This window comes from Phasianus colchicus, chromosome 1, assembly GCF_987193195.1.
Source record: "Phasianus colchicus chromosome 1, bPhaCol1.hap1.1, whole genome shotgun sequence".
Classification (NCBI taxonomy): domain Eukaryota; kingdom Metazoa; phylum Chordata; class Aves; order Galliformes; family Phasianidae; genus Phasianus; species Phasianus colchicus.
In genome coordinates this window covers 121,623,409-121,642,701 of record NC_143436.1, presented here as the reverse complement: position 1 = coordinate 121,642,701, position 19,293 = coordinate 121,623,409, and the positions used below count along the sequence as shown (strand labels likewise).

General features: G+C 44.3%; 1 protein-coding gene across 1 annotated transcript in view; it reads right to left on the bottom strand.

The window, feature by feature from the left end:
• MAP3K15 (mitogen-activated protein kinase kinase kinase 15) overlaps window positions 1-14,117 on the bottom strand; it is a 78,297-nt gene extending 64,180 nt beyond the window's left edge. The window contains 1 exon segment of the mRNA XM_031599345.2: window positions 13,799-14,117. Coding sequence (XP_031455205.2) covers window positions 13,799-14,117 — 319 coding nt within the window.
• Between the last annotated feature and the right edge of the window lie 5,176 nt (window positions 14,118-19,293).

The window sequence follows — 19,293 nt, the reverse complement described above, 5'->3', positions numbered from 1 at the left end:
TTTTCCACAACCAAGCTTTGTTCTCAGTCCTATTTTTTTTTCCAACTTTGCCAATCTGCTTGAGGTTGTGTGCTTGTGTGTGTTTGTTTTTTTTCTTATAAAAGATTTAATTAAAAACAATCCAGTCATTTATGAGACTGTGTTGGGGAACTTATTCTTTTAGCAGTATTAAACATCCTCCCATGCCAAATTAAGAAGGCTTAGCGCTCCCATGTACCAAAACAGAGACTGAACAGTCAAGCTGCCTGGACATACTCATGCTAGTCTCGATTAATGTTATTTATTCCAAAACTAAGATTCAGCAGCCATTTGGTCAGTCACAAGACAGGTGTTTGGTCTCACATAAGGTCATCTTCACTCCCCTGATTGTCAATGCAGAGAGATAAAGCACTTTTAGAATACCGATTGTCTGATCCATCAGAAGTCTACCTTAGTCTGTCCCCTTCCTTCCTGTGGCTCCTCTTTAGGTGATCTGACAGCAGTCTTTCAGTATCTAAAGGGGAACTACAGGTAAGAAGGGAACAGTCACTTTAGCAGGGTCTGTGTTGACAGAAAAAAAGGGAAATGGTTTCAAGCTCAAAGAGGGTAGATTTGGGTTAGATATAAATAAAAAGTCCTTCACAGTAATGGTAGTGATGCACCAGAACCAGTGCCCAGAGATGTGGTGGGTGCCCTGTTCCTGGAAACTTCCAAGGCCAGGCTAGATAAGACCCTGGGCAACCTGATGTATCTGTGGTGTCCCTGTTCACTGCAGGGGAGCTGGACTAGATGGACTTCAGAGGTCCCTCCCAACTCTAAGGATTCCATGATTATATGAGAAGAACTGTAGCTCAGAAGTGCACGTTTCCCTTCACTAGCTGTGAAGGGAACCAATAATAATTGCATGTAAGGTGCTTTGTGCTATGAGGTTGTTCTATGGGGCCTAGCAGTCCCTCTCTGAAGTACCACATGCAACTTTTAATGCATTTCAGTCAAAAATTATATAATCTCAGCAGGTATTTCCCTGCAGATGTTCCCACCAACTAATCAGTGAACTGGCCACTGGAGAAAAACTACAGTTCTTCATCATCAACACTAGACCTGCAGTTACTCTGCCTCTGAAGGAGGAACAGAAGGACTGTCACAAATTAGATCCACAGCTAAGATTTCCAAGAGAGTCTCTGAACACCAAACTCTTGCTTGAATTTTCCAGTAATTGCATATTCTTGGCCTATGGATGAAGTTTACATTCATTGAATTCTCTCTAAACATTACTTTTCAAGACAAATTTAAGCATTACATTTCCTTGAAAGCCAACAGCATTCATACTAAAACTAGTTTTACTAGTCTGTGCTTTACTCAGAGAGGTTGTGGAGGCTCCATCCCTGGAGGTGTCCAAGACCAAGTTGGATGGGGCCCTGGACAACCTGGTCAAGTACCAGATCTGGAGGTTGGTGGCCCTGCCTGTGGCAGAGGGGTTGGAATTTAATGATCCTTGGGGTCCTTTCCAACCCAAGTCATTCTATGATTTCATACTGCAGTTTCTGATGTTTTAAGAACAACACGGCCTCAAGTTTGAGGCAGGTAACACAGTGGTGTGAGAAATCACAGCTAAAATAAAAAGCGTGCGCATGCATTCACTGCAAAATTTACACAGCCCTTTGCAAGCTCATCCTTCCTTGAGGAAGGGCTGCAAAAGTTTGCCCACTTTGAGCCACAGTTCTTTAGTTACCAACCATAATCAAATCAAGCGAGTACTGACAAGGCTGCCAATAAATGAAAGTTGTGACATGCACAAGAGATCGCTATTTACACAATTTCCTCCAGGCTCTTGGGTTGGAAACTGAGGGAGAGACCTTATCACTTGGATCTTAGCTTTTGAGCAATTTCACAGCCCAAACAGATGAATACTTATGCCTGCCTGTAACTCTTGGCTCTTTCACAAGACCCATGGTCTTTACTTTTCCTCCCTTTCCATTCCATCCTCCCCTTAGAGTTCAGATACTTCTGATCTGAAACTTAAATACAAATTGATAAATTCTGCTTTAGTGCCAGCAGGGCAGCAGTTAGAAGCTCTGTCACTGACAGACATTGACTGGTCCTGTGAATGGTATCTAGCTATCAGCTTCCTGCTAGCCTCCTGGAAAGGCCTTAAGAAGACTTCACATGAATTGGAAGAAATAAAAGTTGAAAAGCCCTCTTCATTTTATGAAAATCACTGTAAGAAGCTGAATAAAGTGTAGGCTGAGATAATGCTTGCACAAACACCTCTTGAACTGTTGTTCACAATTGTACAATCGTATTTCTTGAGTGCCAAAACAAAGTACTTACTGTTATTTCAACTATATAACCCTACATCCAGCTGATTATTTTTTTAAAGGGTAAATCGAAGCAATTTTCCCATTTGACCATGTATAATGTAAAAAGGAACAGTATATTAATCCCAGTTTCAAGAAAAAAAGCCCTTCATTAAGAAACCCAAATTATAGTACTAAATGCTCTATACTCACTACCTGCATAATGTTAAAATATGCTGAGGATTATTAATAGCATACACATTTGTTTTTAAAACAACTCAAATATCACATCAAGAATAAGGCTTAAGTAGTATCAAAAATATCATGAAAGAAGAGCCACTATGGCACATGCTTCAAAATTTTAACCAAATGTTCACTGCAATAGTGATTAAAGTTTCAACTTTTTGTTACTTTCAATATTCCCCTTTGTTTTTTCCTCCCTCCCTCTTAATTCCTCTTAACAAGTGAAGACTGGACAAAACACTCATCTGTAGCAGAACTTATCATTTACTCCAAGTGGAAGGAGACAGAGACTCCATGGTTCCTAAGAAGCAAAATACCCAACATTTAACCACACAGTCTTCAGACATGATACAACCATAGCAGACATGCAGCTGTGGGGCACGTGGTGAAGAAAAGCAGTTCACTCCTTCCTCAGTAGCTGCAGAAGATCAGCAGGCACCCCATGATGGAGGCTGATAGGGTTGCAGGAAGAGACAGGGCAGTATCATGGCTTGAGGAGTTGAATGCTTCCCCACACAACCAAATCCCATTCCTGCTTCTTTGTACCCCACAGCTGCTGTGTGATGCTAGCCTAAAACAAAGTCAGGTCTCAGAGATGGACCCGGCAGCCATACAGTTATTAGTATTCTGATATATAGGGGAAAAAAAATCTCAATATGCCCCACTGAAACAGGAAAACTGAAAAACAGAGCCCTCATTTTGAAGGCAGCTTGTAGCAAAGCCGGTGCCTTCTGAGAAGAAAATTCCCTCTATTTTGCCTAAACCATTCCTTTCTACCATCCAGCTTAGCCTAGGCACAAGTTACAGCTCAAAGTCTTGGATTTAATAACTGTAGTCGTGCATCTGGAAAGCAGCTAATCATCTCCAAAGCAATCAATATGCCTGAATCCTAACTTGAAACAGACAGCTATTTACACTTCCCATGTGCTCATTCAACCTTGATATCCAAATGTACACTAACAAAGCAGCATGCAAAAGTTATTTAAAGAACATGTATCTGTTTCCCTTCTTGTTATTCACAGACATTAAGCAAATGAAATTTCCAGAAGTCACTTATTTCTCACCTTTCCCAAAGCCATAAGCAGCGGTTGATGTAGGGTTTCAAATCGACATATCCAGAACACTACAAAAACGTTTATCCACCACAGATTACCTGAGAAAGAAACCTGCTCAGTTTTTCCCCCACTTATACACTCTCAGTGTATTAAAAGCTTTGATATAGGTACTAGACAGCCACAAGGAGCAGATCTCATATTGTGCATGCTTTTCTACAGACCCACAGAATGCCTCAAGTTGGAAGGGATTCACAACGATCATGGAGTCCAACCCACTCAGCACCACCCAAAATCAAACCTAATGTCTGAGAATGTTGAACTCTGGCACTCAGAGCCGTGCCCACTGCCCTGGGCAGCCTTCTGCGTTGCCCTTCATGGGGTTCCATGCCCACCACCCTGTGGTGCAGCCCCTTTCCCTGAGCCCCAGCTGCCCTCCCCTGACACAGCTCCATGCCGTTCCCTCGGGCCCTGTCGCTGTCACACAGAGCAGAGCTCAGCGCTGCCCCTCCGCTCCCTGTGAGGAGCTGCAGCCGCCATCAGGCCTCCCCTCAGCTCCTCTGTGCTGAGCAAACACAAGGGGCCTCAGCTGCTCAAGTGTCACATTCTGGACCCTTCGCCACCTTAGTAGCCCTCCTTTGGATGCTCTCTATATCCTTCTTACACTGTGGTGCCCTAACCTCAGTGCCTGAGGTGAGGATAACATTATTTCCCAAATTTCCCTAGCAAGTGAAGGAGCCCTCTACTTCTGAACAATCGGCCATTTTGCCACCTTGTTTAGCAGAGAGAAACGGTGGAATAAATTAAAAACAGGCATTTCACGCTAGCACTAGCTGTGTGCCAAGTGTCATGTGAGATTGTTTCCACTGCAATGTTTACTAGAGCTGAGCTTGCCAGTTAAGAGAGCGTACAGAAAACGGCACCCAGCCTTGAACCTAATTTGAACCTTGCCTGTAGTAGGGGAAAATAAGAAAGTTGAACTTGATGTAACTTCTCATTCACCCTTGGCACTTCCTATACTGAGTCATGAGAGGCAACGGGGTCATGAGAGGCAATGAAAGGGATTGAAGTACAACTTAAAAAAAAAAAAAAATTCTTTATGGGATCGCCTGACCTAAGTGCAATTAAGAAGAGTATGAAATTCAACAAGAAAGGCTTCCCCTTCCTTCTCAATAGTAAGGCCAAAGAGGTTCAAATTAGCTTCAAACCTTTCAACACTTATCCAACCTAAATGACTTCAGTCACTCATTTAAGGCTGAATATCTTAGATGGGAAGCAGCACAAGCTTGCCCAATCTGCACATCCCGAGCACTTTGCACATTGGCCAATAACATATACCAAAACCATTTGAAAAAACAAAATTATGCTGCATTTTATCTTCTGCCCAAAGAAATGTTAGAGATAAGACTGATCAAAATACAAGGCTCTACTGTGGGAAGAAATAGAAATATTTTGGTACACCAAAGTTTATAGGTTTGTGTAAAGCTATTTAAGAGCTTTTTTTTTTTTTTTTTTTTAAGAATGAAAAATTTAATGTACAAAGATAAATGAAACTTACCTGCTCTAAATCCCTTATTTTCTTCCAAATCATTTATTTAAAAACAGAGATCAAGAAACATCTCCATCACTTGAAATCTACACTTGTCCATACCAAACTGTGGCATTGGTCTCATAACTATATCACAGATTTCCTCTTTATAGAACCTCAGACTTCCATTTAGGGCCCACATGGAAGTACAATATTCATGGATAAGTTGTTAATTGAAAACAGGCAGCATGGTTACAGTGGAAATGCAAATGAAGTTTACATAAAACAAACCACAGCATTCTCTGTGAGCCAAAAAGCTTCCGCTCACGTACAGACAGAGTTCTTGATTCAGTATTCTGGATGTTGGGCAGATGTGGATCCAATCTGCTATTTTTACCTTGCCTGTAAACAGCACAAGCGTTATGTGCCTGCCTAAATGCTGCATGCGTTACTGTAAAAATCCATATCCACCACTGAATACTGTAATTTCAGAAATGTGCAATGCCCATTAAAAAATTAGAAAGCTCTATTTCCAGGTACTGAGTAGTGATCAATAAAATCTAGGATTTCAGTAGAAGGCCTCATTCCCAAAGCGAATTACCAACATTATGTACTTTAACTATCCTATAAATACAGTATGAGTTATTACTTCCAACTTGCAAATGCGGAACATTAGCATGAACACTGCCTGTTAATTAACACAGCACATCCATACAATTCCCTGTTTCAAAATACAGCATAGCTAAAAGTAAATAAATAATGCAACTCCAAGCTAGTTATCACAGGATCTCTATCAGAGGAATATTAGCACTTCCATGCTGCTTTTCAGACACAGTCACATAAAACAGTGACTTTTATAACAAGCCTTTAAAGTGTTCTCCATCTTTTATTAGACTGCAGGATGGCTCATCTCAAAATATACGTATACATAAATTGTCATAAGATGAAGCCCAGCATGATGTTGACAATATCTCTGCTTAACAGCACCAAGTATTTAATAAAAACCCAAGACAATGGATTTTTCATTGTAAATTCAATTGTTCAACTACTGTTAACTGCATTTTGAGGATGATTTGTTGGACCGTTCTGTTTATCACACATCTGAATCTGCTATCAAATTTTTTATTGCAAATCAACCGAGTAGATTTCATGAAGTCCCTGGCACTTCTTGCAGAAGCATGCTTTTCTTTGTATGTTGTGGAAGGACCTTAGTTTCTACAGATGTGGAGATGATGAGTAAATAAAAATAAAAACTATTTAAAAAAAAAAGGCTGCAGATACTATGAAGGTCACCATTACCACACGCAAGTTTTTCTACTAAGTAAATTTCCCCTTTTAAAGATCTTTTAAAGATTTCTGAACTGTGTATTGCCCCTTTCTGGGGCAGACTGGGATAGACTGGGTGAGTGTTTAGTTTCAGTGCTAAGGCAGACTGCTTTACCCCAAGTTCCTGCCAGCTCCTCCTAGGATTGCTTTGTCGCAGTTATCACGGTGTAGCAGAGTAGAGACCACAGATCAAAACTCGGCAGAAAAAAAGCCAAACAAACAAAAAAAACCTCACTAATATTTGTATTAGTCACTCTGAAAATTAGTTTAAAACTTCAAACTAGCAGAAAAAGTCAACAGCAAGTGACTGTAAGAATCTGCAGGCTTGTGGCTTGGGCCATGGAACAGGGAGAGCATTGGGTTTTGTACCAGTGAAGAGTTTCAGCATTAACACTGTAGCAGAACAATTTACTTCTGTGAGGCTAACTTATTCTGAAGGGTAGAAAAGCAAGCATAGTTTATTATGGTACAGTGATCCATAGTTTTAAGAGTCAGAATTCATGCTGTCTCCTCACAGACCACAGCAATGCAGCTTTTGCTCCTGGCACACCTCCATAGCCACCCCAACCTCCAAGCTAGTTGCAGCATCTCTGAAAGACAACAGGCTAGGTGGAATCATACATATTTGGCCCACCAGCAGCTGCCAGCTGAACCACACTGACCTCAGCAGAGACTGGAGCTATGCTGTTTACAGCAAACCTGAGCCTGGGAGCAGGATAAAACGACAGCTGTGCTCCCTCTTGGCTCAGTCTCAAGCACACGCACTGGAGTTCAAAGGTAGCATGAGGCTAAAGCAACTCACATACACACTGAAGCATGAGGGAAAGAGCCTACCATGTTCACAAGTTTCACCACCAAGCTGTACACCAATTTGAAGTCCTGCTAAAAGTGACCCTATACACCTGACTGCCTAATTCCAGTCATGTAATATCACTGGAGCATGAAAGGGGACAGCAGCCCAAGCAGGCAGCGCTAGGGCTGTTCCTTTGCCTGTGCCAGAGCAGCAGCATGCCCACAGGTTAGCTAGATGTGGATTAGCAGCCAGCACACACAGCCAGTGAATTAGAACTAGGGGCCACCGCTGGAGCAGAGTGCAGAAGGACCCCCAAAATCTGGAGTTCTTGCCCCAGTTCTGCACCAACTTCTTATTAGAAGAGCTGTACCTCAAACTTCTACATCTGCAAAACAGGAACATCAATTACTTTTTAACTAGGGATACATAAACACCTGTGATTTGCTTAATAACCATGTGTAATTCCATGATAAAATGGAAGTGAGATATAGCTATAAATAAAAGCAGGTAATAAAAGCATGACATGACAGAACACACAGAGCATAGGTGAGGTTGGAATATATTGCTGAAGATCATCACAGAACGGCACAGGTTGGAAGGCACCTCAAGGATCATGAATCTCCAAACCCCCTGCCGCAGGCAGGGCCACCAACCTCCCCATTTAATACTAGACCAGGCTGCCCAGGGCCCCATCCAATCTGGCCTTGAACACTTCCAGGTGGGGCATCCACAACCTCTCTGGGCAGCCTGTTCCAGTGCCTCACCACTCTCTCTGTAAAGAACTTCCCCCTGACATCCAATATAAACCTTTCTTCTTTGAGCTTAAAACCATTCCCTCTTGTCCTATCACTGTCTACCCTTGTCAAAAGTTGATTCCCCTCCTGTTTATAGTCCCCTTTTAAATGCTGGAAGGCTGCAATGAGGTCACCCCGCAGCCTTCTTTTCTCCAGGCTGAACAAGCCCAGCTCTCTCAGTTAAGTTTTTTTCATCCACCAGGACCCCCAGGTCCTTCTCCACAGGGCTGCTCTCAAGGACCGCTCCTTCCAGTCTGTATGGATTCCTCTGGTCCAAGTGCAAAACCTTGCACTTTGCTGTGTTGAACCTCATTAGATTCACCCAGGCCCACCTTTCAAGTCTGCTGAGGTCCCTCTGAATGGCATCCCTTCCTTCCAATGTATTGACTGCACTGCTCAGCTTGGTGTCATCAGCAAACTTGCTGAGGGTTCACTCAATTCCGTCGTTGATGTCATTGATAAAGATGTTAAAGAGCACCAGTCCCAAGCAATCATCGAGTCCAACCCCTTGCTGAAGAAGTTCCCTACAGCAGGCTACACAGGAAAGCATCAAGACAGGTTTTGAATATTTCTAGAGAAGGAGACTCCATTGCTTCTCTGGGTAGTCTGCTCCGAGGCTCTGCTGCCTTCACATGCCTCATGCTCATATGGAACTTCCTATGTTCCAGTTCGTACCCACAGCCCCTTGTTCTGTCACTGGGCATTGCTAAACAGAGCCTGGCTCCCATCCACCTGACATCCACCCTGCAGATATTTACAGCACAGGAACATGAATGAACTCAACACAACCTACTTATGATTACTTGCTTACGTGTTTCTAATATTGTCCAGCTGACATCAAGAAAGCTATTTCATAACCCTATAGGCAAGCTAAACCAAAGCGAAGCCTTTCAAGCTACATGCTGAAAGAGCAACAAGGCTGATATACAGCTATGTTTCACTGTTGACAGTGAAAATAATGTTGAGTGAAGCATACATATCTCTGAATGCAAGTAAGCAATCCTGTAAGATGACTTCATACTGGAAGTTGAACCCAATATCATTAAAACGAAATACACATTTTGAATGTAATGGTTGTATCACAGCACCTAGGATGTATCAGAACAACGTAACATAAACACTTGATGGACTGCATCAAGCTTGCTACTGTCATTTAAAATTTACCTCACGTCCTTGGATATAAAAGGGCTGTAATGCTACTATATTACAGTCTTGTTAGCAAAATATTTTACTTTGGTGGCACAATGAAGTGCTTGGCTGAAGCCTCCCAGAGTTGCTTTGCATAAGCAGTATCACACTGAGATAAAAGATCAGATCCTGACAGCTCTGCTGTTGTATTAAAGCAGCACAACACTCAACCTAGTCAGTCCCAGCCTCTTGGCTACCACCTTCCTGCTCTGAAGATGGTTTTACTGCTTCTCTTCACATTTCCATACCACACTGTGCACATATCTCCTCAGATTTAAAAAGAAAATACACCCTCAGTCACTGGGCCAATTGCAGAAGAAATGAAAAGAGAAATACTAAGTATTCCTCAGTAAAACTGCTACCTCTGCCTGCTGAAGTAAGCATCAGACAGACAGCCAACCTTTCACCCCTTCCCACCACTCACTGTCACACCTAAGAGCAAAGATAAACTGCAGCAGCAAGGTTTGTTGACGTTTATTTAAGGTTATTGCCCTCAACTGTCATCCTCACCTTCCTGTTAGAGATCACAATTCCTGCAGCAGAGGCAGCAAGGCAAACATGCGCCTCCAGCTCAGTGACACCAGTTGCCACACTGTGTGTTAGCTTGAAGATAAATGTTTGCTTTATCCTGACATCCTTGCCTCCGACTGTAGGTGTTGAAGCACTCCTGCCAATTCTGCAGTGAGGATGCCAGCCTTCAGAGGGGAGAGGGCTTCACGGCGGTAGCTGGCTATGGGCAACAATGTCGCTTCAGTCATTGCCAATCTGAAAATCAGGACCCAGAGCAGACAAGCTGCCTTTCCCTTTCATGGCTTGAAGAAAAATAGTTTCAGGGACAAGAAATCAGGGTAACGTTAAGAGTGGTTCAACTATGATGGAGTGTAAGGAGGACCCACCTTTCAGGCTCTGCCTGGAAGCCCTCTCCAGTCTGACGCTGGCTGTGAGTGAAGAGAGAGCTGCTGGACAGGAATCAGGATATCCAACAATGCATTTGAGGCTGCCTTACCATGCAGGATGCTGGTAAGAAAAGTTCATATGTAGCAAAATAGCAGAAATGGACTTCAAAATATTCAATTACACTGATAACTATCTGACATACCGTTTCCTGGATTGCTGCAGGAGTAACCTTTTTCTCAGGCAAATCCTAGCTTTATTCCTTCATAGTTCAGTCTCTGCCTGGTCTGTCTTCCTTTCAGTTGACTTTTATGCTGCTGACTTCAATGACTGCTATCATCTCAAAATATCATGGCCAAATGATCCAAGAAATATTCCAAGCCTCCCCCTGATTGCTTCTTTCTTCCATAGATACCACCACTCGCTTCTGTATCACATAAATTACTTTGTTGATTGCTTGTTTCTAGAACAATCTGAGCAAAGAGAGCTCATCTTGTTAACAAGCCCTAATTTCACCATTTATCCTAAGTTTGCTCTCACAGGAGCTGTAGAACTTACAAGTCCCCTTTTATCAAAGCACCATAGAAAGTTTGGTGATTTCTGAAGATGAGAGTCATTCTGCATTACCTGCTGGTCTGCATTAACATACCTAAGACATAAATCACACTTCTATTCATGATAAGATTTCAAATGGTGGGAAGTCAGTAATGAGTATGCTCAAGAAGAAAAGGACATCACACTCTCATTACAGCATAGAAGTGTTTTTGAACACTCTTCTCAGTGGCCTACTGAGAAATCATCTTCCAGAAATTCTGCCTGCAGACAGCAAAAAGAGCTTCCTGTTATTCTTTCTCTTTGTACACCATCCTTAAAGATTTCTGGTTTTGTCCTCAAAAAGGCACCAACTCCAATAATCACGGTATCAGAGATTCATACTAAATAAAATACATCAACTTGCTTCAGGAGGGTGTCTTCTGACTAAAGTTAATGGCCACAACTTCAGGCAGAGTGGGAAAAGCAGAGTAGCAGATAGAGCTTCAATCAAAGATCCCACTGATATCATTCAGAACGTGAAGAAGTCACTGTTCAGTCATTAAGTGTCAATAGATATGTGCTGGTCAGGATTTCAGCCGGCAAACCAGAAGGCAAGCAAGCAACTATCAGAAAAGCCCAACTGTCATAACAGAGCAATAGGAACTGCTTCTTCAAGTTCTGCCCATGACGTACAGAAAGTAAACACGCATTGCACTACATCCCATAGGTATCACAATGGCATAACATCTCTCTGGACTTTGTTTTTAATAAACACACAATTTCTGAGCACAACGTTAACCACGCAACATTTACAATGGCCTTTGTTAAAAACTGAATAGATGCTGACAGCCCCAATCCAACACACGTTCTACAAAAAGAATATGACAACAATAAATCATATATACAGAAATAGAGAAATTAAAAAATGACTGGTTTTTCAGAGACTAAAGAAATGGTGGGATAGCTGAACGAGAATGTTAGGAGTAGACAGTTATCAGCTTCAGCATTTTTGGATAATAACCTACATACTCAAAAATGTATTCATTTTTATTTAAGGATGCCTGCATTTTCAGCGTTACACTGTAGTTGATGGCAGTTAATCTGGGATTCTTAACAGTGAGTAAATGCTAACATAGCAGTAACATTCTGCACGGTTTTCCAAAAAATGTACATGGGGGCAAATAAACCCCTCTGCTTTTGGACAGCTTGCAGGGCTGGCTGAGAACAGTGACTCATGCTAGGGGTTTCTCTTAATACAGGTAACAAATATGACAAGATGCCTTAACCTAAAAGTTTGCTAAATGAGGGCATCGATTACAGAGTCATTCCCCTGACTGGTCTTAAAACATTGCTACTGAAAAGGTATGAATGCAGAGCCTGTTTTGAGCAGTCTCTTTGGAACAGTTCTCAATTTAGGACTATTTAATTAATTTTAAAAAATTAAAAAATTAGATAGGAAAGTGATATAAAACATTTGCCAACTAAGTGCAGAGATAACAACGTCACAGTAGTAAGGCAGTTCAGTAATACAAAGTTACATTAATCACGCATAAAGCGATTTCAGTTCTCCAAGATGCCCTGAATACTGAAGAAGTTGGCAAAGTTAGGCACAATCCCAGGCAAGAGACACCTATTTAATAATACAGGAACTTAAGAAAATGAATAACTGTCTCAAAATAAGCTCTCAATGCAGTGCAGAGGAAGTATGTGCCTATACATAAATAGGACTGTCAGAAAAAAATTGGCATTGATGAGGCCAGCAGTACGGTATCACACTTCCCTTCAGGAGGATAACACAAAGAAAAACAGGGGAGATACACAGAAGCTGCTGCTTGTGGTTGTGTCCTAAGAGACATAGAGAGTGCATCTGCTATGAATAGAGAACACTTTCCAACCCTGCTAAGGGAGTCGTAACAGAATCCCATCTGAGAAGTTAGTAAACAGCCAAAACGATGTGTTGTTTCTCAATGTGGAGGACTTACTGAAGGATGAAATGGAATCATCATTTAAAATGAGAACAAAGTCTTAAAAAGTCTCCCTTAACTTGTCCCAAGAGCAAAACAAAGCACATTCTTGAGCAAGATGACATAAATGTGGACTTCAAGGTACTTTCCTCTTCAGAGTCATTGGATTCCCCCAGTTTCCTGAAGCCTGCCCATAAGGTTATGAGAAAAATCAGTATGGAAGTTGTGCACGCGCTAATTTTAATTACTTTAAATAATATCTATTGACTTAGGGGCTTCCTCTCCCTGCTTGCTCAGAAGGATATGACTCTTTCTCATGCTGTCCAACCATTCAAGTCGTTTGGCTGGAGAAGAGAGAGCAGGATCCTTTTGAACCAACAGAGACCTGTAATCAGCTGGAGCCCAGACAGCAAGCGACACCAACAGGTCCACTTCTTCAGAGTGTGCTTCTACACTTCCTTAGAATCACAGAATCATTATGGTTGGAACAAAACACTAAGATCACCTAGTCCAATCACCAACCCATCACACCATGCCCACTGCCCACGTCCCTCAGTGCCACATCCACACAGTTCTCGAACACCTCCATGGATGGTGACTGCACCACCTCCCTGGGCAGCCTGTGCCACTGCAGCACCACTCCTTCTGAGAAGCGATGTTTCCTAATACCCAACCTGAATCCCCACGGCACAACTTGAGGCCATTCCCTCTCATTCTATTGCTGTTACCTGTGAGGCCAACTCCCACCTCACCACAACCTCCCTTCAGGCAGTTATAGAGAGCAGTAAGGTCTCCCCTGAGCCTCCTCTTCTCCAGACTGAACAATCCCAGTTCCCTCAGCTGCTCCCTGTAAGACTTATGCTCCAGACCCCTCACAGCTTCGCTGCCTTCTCTGGACACGCTCCAGAGCCTCGATGTCTTTCTTGGAGTGAGTGGTGCAAAACCGAACACAGCACTCACCAGAGCTCAATACAGATCGCTCTGTCCTACTGGCCGCATTGCAATTCAGAGCAACAAGTGGGAGCAGGAGGCACCTGGAGAACCAGCAGAGCGGCTGCTTCCAGCTCTGAGCTTTCAGCCAGACCGAGAGGCGGGCGAGGCTTGTCAGCAAGTTACACCAGCGAGAGTGCCGCTGTCCCGAGGCTTGGTGCGCGCTGTAGATGAGCCGCAGCCCCCGCCCCGCAGCCCCCCGCCCCGCCGGCTCACCCGCGTCGTAGAAGGCGTCCAGCACCGCCGTCTCCCCGAAGTCCAACTCGCCGAAGTTGACCGTGCCGAGCTGCGCACCCTCCGCCTCGCACGCCCGCAGCAGGCACTGCCTCGCCCCGGCTTCGGGGCTGCGCGCCCCGGCCCCCGCCTTGGGCGGGTCGTTCAGCACGTACACGGCCCGCAGGCAGCGGGACCGCGGGGCCGTCGGGCCGCCCTCCGCCGTCTCCCCGCCGCCCTCCGCCGGGACAGGGGTCGGCGGCTCCGGCTCCGCGCCGGCGTGCGCCGGCTCCGCCGCCGCGCCGCCCGCGGGGCTCTCCATGGCGGCTGCCGGCAGGTGCTCAGGCGGGGCCGCGCCCCATCGCCAGCCCGAGGGCGAACTCCGGCCGCGCCCGGCCGGGCGGCACCCGAGGGCGCCGAGGCGAAGGCCGAGCTCCGCGCCGCCCTCCCGGACGGGGCAGCCCTGAGGGCCGGTGGAAGCGCAGCCCCGGGCGCACCGCGTCCCGCCGCCACCAGAGCGGGACTGAGGGGAGGCGGCACCGTCGGGGCGACCGCGCCTCGCGCCTCGCTTTCCTTCCCCGCCCTTCGCTGGGCAATCCGCCTCCGCGCACCGCCCGCTCCCCGCGGTCACTGCTGTTACTTGAAGTGGCGGCCCAGCTCGGCTGTGCTCGGAGGGGGTGAGCAGCGCCCTGTGCCCGTGCAAAGCCGGAGTCCGTCTGCTGCTGTCAGCCCGAGTCTCCGGGCTGTTCCCGAAGCAGCAGAAACCACTGTTGCTGCCTGTTCTTCCCTCAGCCCGGTGTATTACGCCCTTTCCCTTATCTTTCCACTTATCGTTTGAATGATCTTGACCATAGATAGATCAGCTGTGCCAAAAGCTTGAGAAACAAAGTATCCTTCAATTCCTCTTATTTCTTTAAAATCTCCCGTGATCGTGGATTCATGATCCAGCTTCATGGTACCAGTGAAAAGAACCTGGTCCCATCCACTAGTCACCTTCCCTGTAATGATAAGACCCCCTCTCAGCCTTCTCTTCTCCAGGCTGAACAGCCCCAGGTCTCAGCCTTTCCTCATACAGGAGATGCTCCAGGCCTCTCATCATCTCTGTGGCCCTCTGCTGGGCTCTCTTCAGAAGTTCTGTCTCTCTTGAACTGAGGAGCCCAAAACTGGACACACTACTGCAGATGTGGCCTCACCAGGGCAGAGTAGAGGCAGAGGATCACCTCCCTCAACCTGCTGGCCAGGCTTTTTTAATGCATTTCAGGGTACCATTGACCTTCTTGGCCATGAGGGCACATTGCCAGCTCATAGTCACCCTGCAGTCCACCAAGTCCTTCTCTCAGCTTTGTATCTCAGCTGTCAGAAGGGTGCCGTGGCACGCACTGAAATCAGGAAAGCCAAGAACCAAAGGAACTGTGGAAACCATGAGGCCTTGAGTGAATTTGGATTGGAAGTAGTAAGCCTGGCTGGAAAGCCTGTTCATCTCACTTTTCACTTAGGGCTACAAACAAGTTTTAAGAGAACAGCATCTTTACCTTCTGATGCAGCCTTGCTCCCTACTGCTATCTGAGATTAATATTTTTACCACATGCCATAATACAATAAAAGCAACTTATTGCACGCTGTTTTTTTCTGTGGGCGTCTGGCACTGTGGCCTTGTGACCAAAAGAGGGGTTCCAGTAGCCAGTTGTCCTGCGAGACACTCCAAGATGGGGATAGCAATGTGCAATGTGGCTCAACATGGATGCAGAAAAAACACATGAGAGACAAATCTGTCTCTCATTTTGGAGAGTCTGAAGCAAGTAAGCTGTTGCATTTGCTGCAGAGGTTGAGATTCCTGTTTTATTTACAAAAGCACCAGTATGGGAAACTTTGGAGAAATTATCTACTTTGGCTGCTGGTGCTCCTACCCCTTCCTGGAAGTTTTCCTCTCTAGGGGTGAGTAAGCCTTTCTCTTTGACACCTCTAGCTCTATTAGCCTTGAACCAGCAAGGCAACAATTTTCTGATGTAACAGGAGGAAAACGTAAATCCATGAGTGGAAGTACCTCAGTGTGCATATGGCAGCCTTCAGCTGACAAATACTGCTAACTCACGTTTCTATGGTTCTCCCCAGCACAAACCCTACTTTGTATTTTTTGCAATATAAGAAAGTTTAGCTGAAAAGCTGGTACTGGAATAAAAAATACAATGTTGTAAAATTTAAGGGATTATTTATACAGGAAATCTTACTCAAGTGTGTTCTTAGGCTCTCAACAGCTAACATGCAAAAACAAATTGCAGTTGAGTGGGTTCAGAACAATGGAGGCGTGCTGTGGTGCTCCCTGTAATCTTGAAAGTTGTTGACGTGTTAATTTGGAACAAATATGTGGGCTGGAATTGCTTAGCGGGATGCTGCTGAGACATAATAAAAAAGCCTTTTCTGCCTTCTAGAGATTATCACAATCCTGTTTCCTTGTAGATAGAAGATGTGTCTTTGGGTTCCATTCTGCAGACATTAACATTCAGTATCATTTTGCATTCCATGCTGAGAGGTCTGTCTCTTCATCTTGGAACAATCTCTCTTCATAGATATTTAATGTACAACGAGACTTTTCCTCTTCTGTTGATTATATTCACTCTTCTTCCAAGCAATATCCTTACTGTTCCTCTGGCATTTTCCCTAACAAGCTGCCACATTCTGAAGATTCATTTTCAGTAGTTTAACATGGTGCCATTTGTTGTGCTCATAGACTTTCTTTATAGCTGGAAACAAGGAGTACTTTTAAGGGAAGAAGCTTCATTTTGTATGCTGCAACTGAGCCTGATGTGGATTGATATTTCAACTGAATACCAGTATCTTCAGGTCTTGCAAGTTACCTGAGTGAGAACAAGCAGGAAATTCACTTTGAAGTGGGGGTGGGGAGTTGTCGTGTTTCTTTGCAAGTAAAAAGTTGAATCATTACCTAAGAGCCTTCTCTTCTTCAGGCTGACAAGCCTAACTCACTCAACCTTTCTTGTGAAGAGAGGTGCTCCAGCCTTCTGAGCATCTCTGTGACCTCCTCTGGACCTGTTCCAACAGCTCCAGATCCTTCTGCCAGGGTCCCCAGATTTGGACTCACTACTGCAGATGATGGGCCCTCATGAGAGCAGAGCAGAGGGGGACAATCTCTTCCCTGTCCCTGCTGCCACTCCTCTTTTGATGCAGCCCAGGATGCAGGTGGCTTTCTGGGCTGCAAGCTTACACTGGTCCCGTTGAGCTCACACAAGCTCTTGTTGGGCTTCTCATCAACCAACACTCCCAAATCCTTTTCCACAGAGCTACTCTTAATATGTTCTCTGCCCAGCCTGTCTGTGCTTGGGATTACCCATACCCAGATGCAGAACCTTGCACTTGGACTTCTTGAATTTCATAAGGTTTGCACAGGCCCACCTCTCAAGCCTGTCAGTGTCCTTTGGATGGCATCCCTTCCCCTCAAGTGTGTTGACTGCACCATCCAGCTTGGTGTTGTCCACAAACTTCCTGAGGATGCACTCAATCCCACTCTCCATGTTATTGACAAAGATGTTAAACAGTGATAATGGTAAACACTTTGTTAATTAACTTGTTGGTAGTACTGTTTCTACTGTGCTCTCCACTTATTTTCATTTACAGTGAGCAGGTATCCAAGTAACCATACAGATACTGCTCTTATATGAATGAGAAGAAAATTGTTATTGTATTTATTGAACAAGAAAATAAGATTTATATATTGTTAAGTATGCATTCATATAAAAACCATTCTCTTTTTTAAGGTCATCAAATAAAAGCTTTACCGGAGTCTAAAAAAGATCCTGTGAATTCCCTTTAAGAAGTCCAGCAAAGCTGCTTGGTTTTGTTCAAAATCTCAGATTCAAAATATTGTAGATATACAATGGCAGCTAAATATCATGAATGAGCCTTGAAGGGGAACCTCACAAAGAGCGCCTACAAATGCCACAAGCTCAGAACACTGACATGCAGGCAGTTTTGCTTTGCAAGGGTGCCCAAAATTGGCATGAACTCTAAACACCATACAGTCACTGAATCAGCATTCGTTTTCTATCACTGGAAAGCGCAAGACTTCATGTGCTCATCTGACCTGCTGACAGAATGAGGGCAAAGCAAACAGCTGCTGGTGCAAGGACACAATCTCTTAGTGCAGCTTTCTGCTCAGATCTCTGGTGTGCAGGATTAACTCAGCTTCTCCAGATCACAGCCCGTCATCAGTCCAACTGAAAACCACTCATCACCTCTTTTCAACACATTTCACATGACTTTGCATAACCTTTCTGAAGTTTATACTTCTGATGGGAAGAAAAGCAAACCAGGCCCCAATCCAGTGCTCAGCTGATAGACATTAATACTTTGAAGACATAAGCACTAGATTTCTCCATTCACACGGCCCCCTGACATGATTAATGTTTTCAATTTTGCAGTCCTAGACCTGACAAATCTTTTCCCATGTTGGGTCTCTCTTCAACTGAGCAGATCAGAGGGGTCAGAAGTATGCAGTTCCTGTAGGAACAAGAAGGAACTCCAAGTGGCTGGTATAACATTTGTGAACTTACTGAAAATCACATATTCATCCTGGGTCTGACTATTTTTCTTGTCTTCAACTTGATCAAAGTATCCTCAACTTCCTTATTTGTCATGGCTCAGTGCTTTCTGTGTGGTTGTTCTTTTGGACTGTTCTAAGACAAGGTCCCTACCTTCATCCTCTCCCAAGTTACTTGTCACTGAAAGAATATCCATGACTTGGTCATCTGGGCCAATGGGCTCATTCCATCTGCTGATTAATGAAATTCCAGCAAAATTGTGACTATAGCAGGGAATTCACTTAAACACATAGTGGAGACATCTAGACTCCACGATTTGACTAGTCTTACATTTCTCTAGATGCCAGGTACAAAAGGCTGTATGAGACTTACAAACTCAGCAAAAGACGTCCATGCTTAAAAACATTTTAAACATCCGTAATCATGATGGTTATGTTGTTATCAGTTGGTACTATGGAAGAAGAATAATCTTGAAGAGGCAAAAATCCCTCTGAAGTGACAAATCAAAAACCTCATCTGTTCTGCTGGTACTCACTTTTACAGTAGGTAGCATTGAAAACTTCATACATTTAGACTGATAAGTAGTGGGCTTTTATGATGGTGTCACAGCATCAGTTGACAAGGAAAGAGCTACTAGATGACTATTTAAGGACTTCAGTAAGGCCTTTGACACAGTAACCCACAACATCCTTCTCTCCAAACTAGAAAGATATAGATTTGATGGCTGGACTGTTCAACAGACAAAGAACTGGATGCAGGATCGTTCAGAGAGTGGTAGTCAATGGCTCAGTGTCTGGATGGAGATCAGTGACAAGTGGTATAACCCAGAGGTGAGTGCTGGGACCAATCCTCTTCAGTATCTTCATCAATGACACGGACAGTGGGGTTGAATGCACTCTCAGCAAGTTTGCTGATGACACCAAGCTGTGGGGTGCAGTCAACACA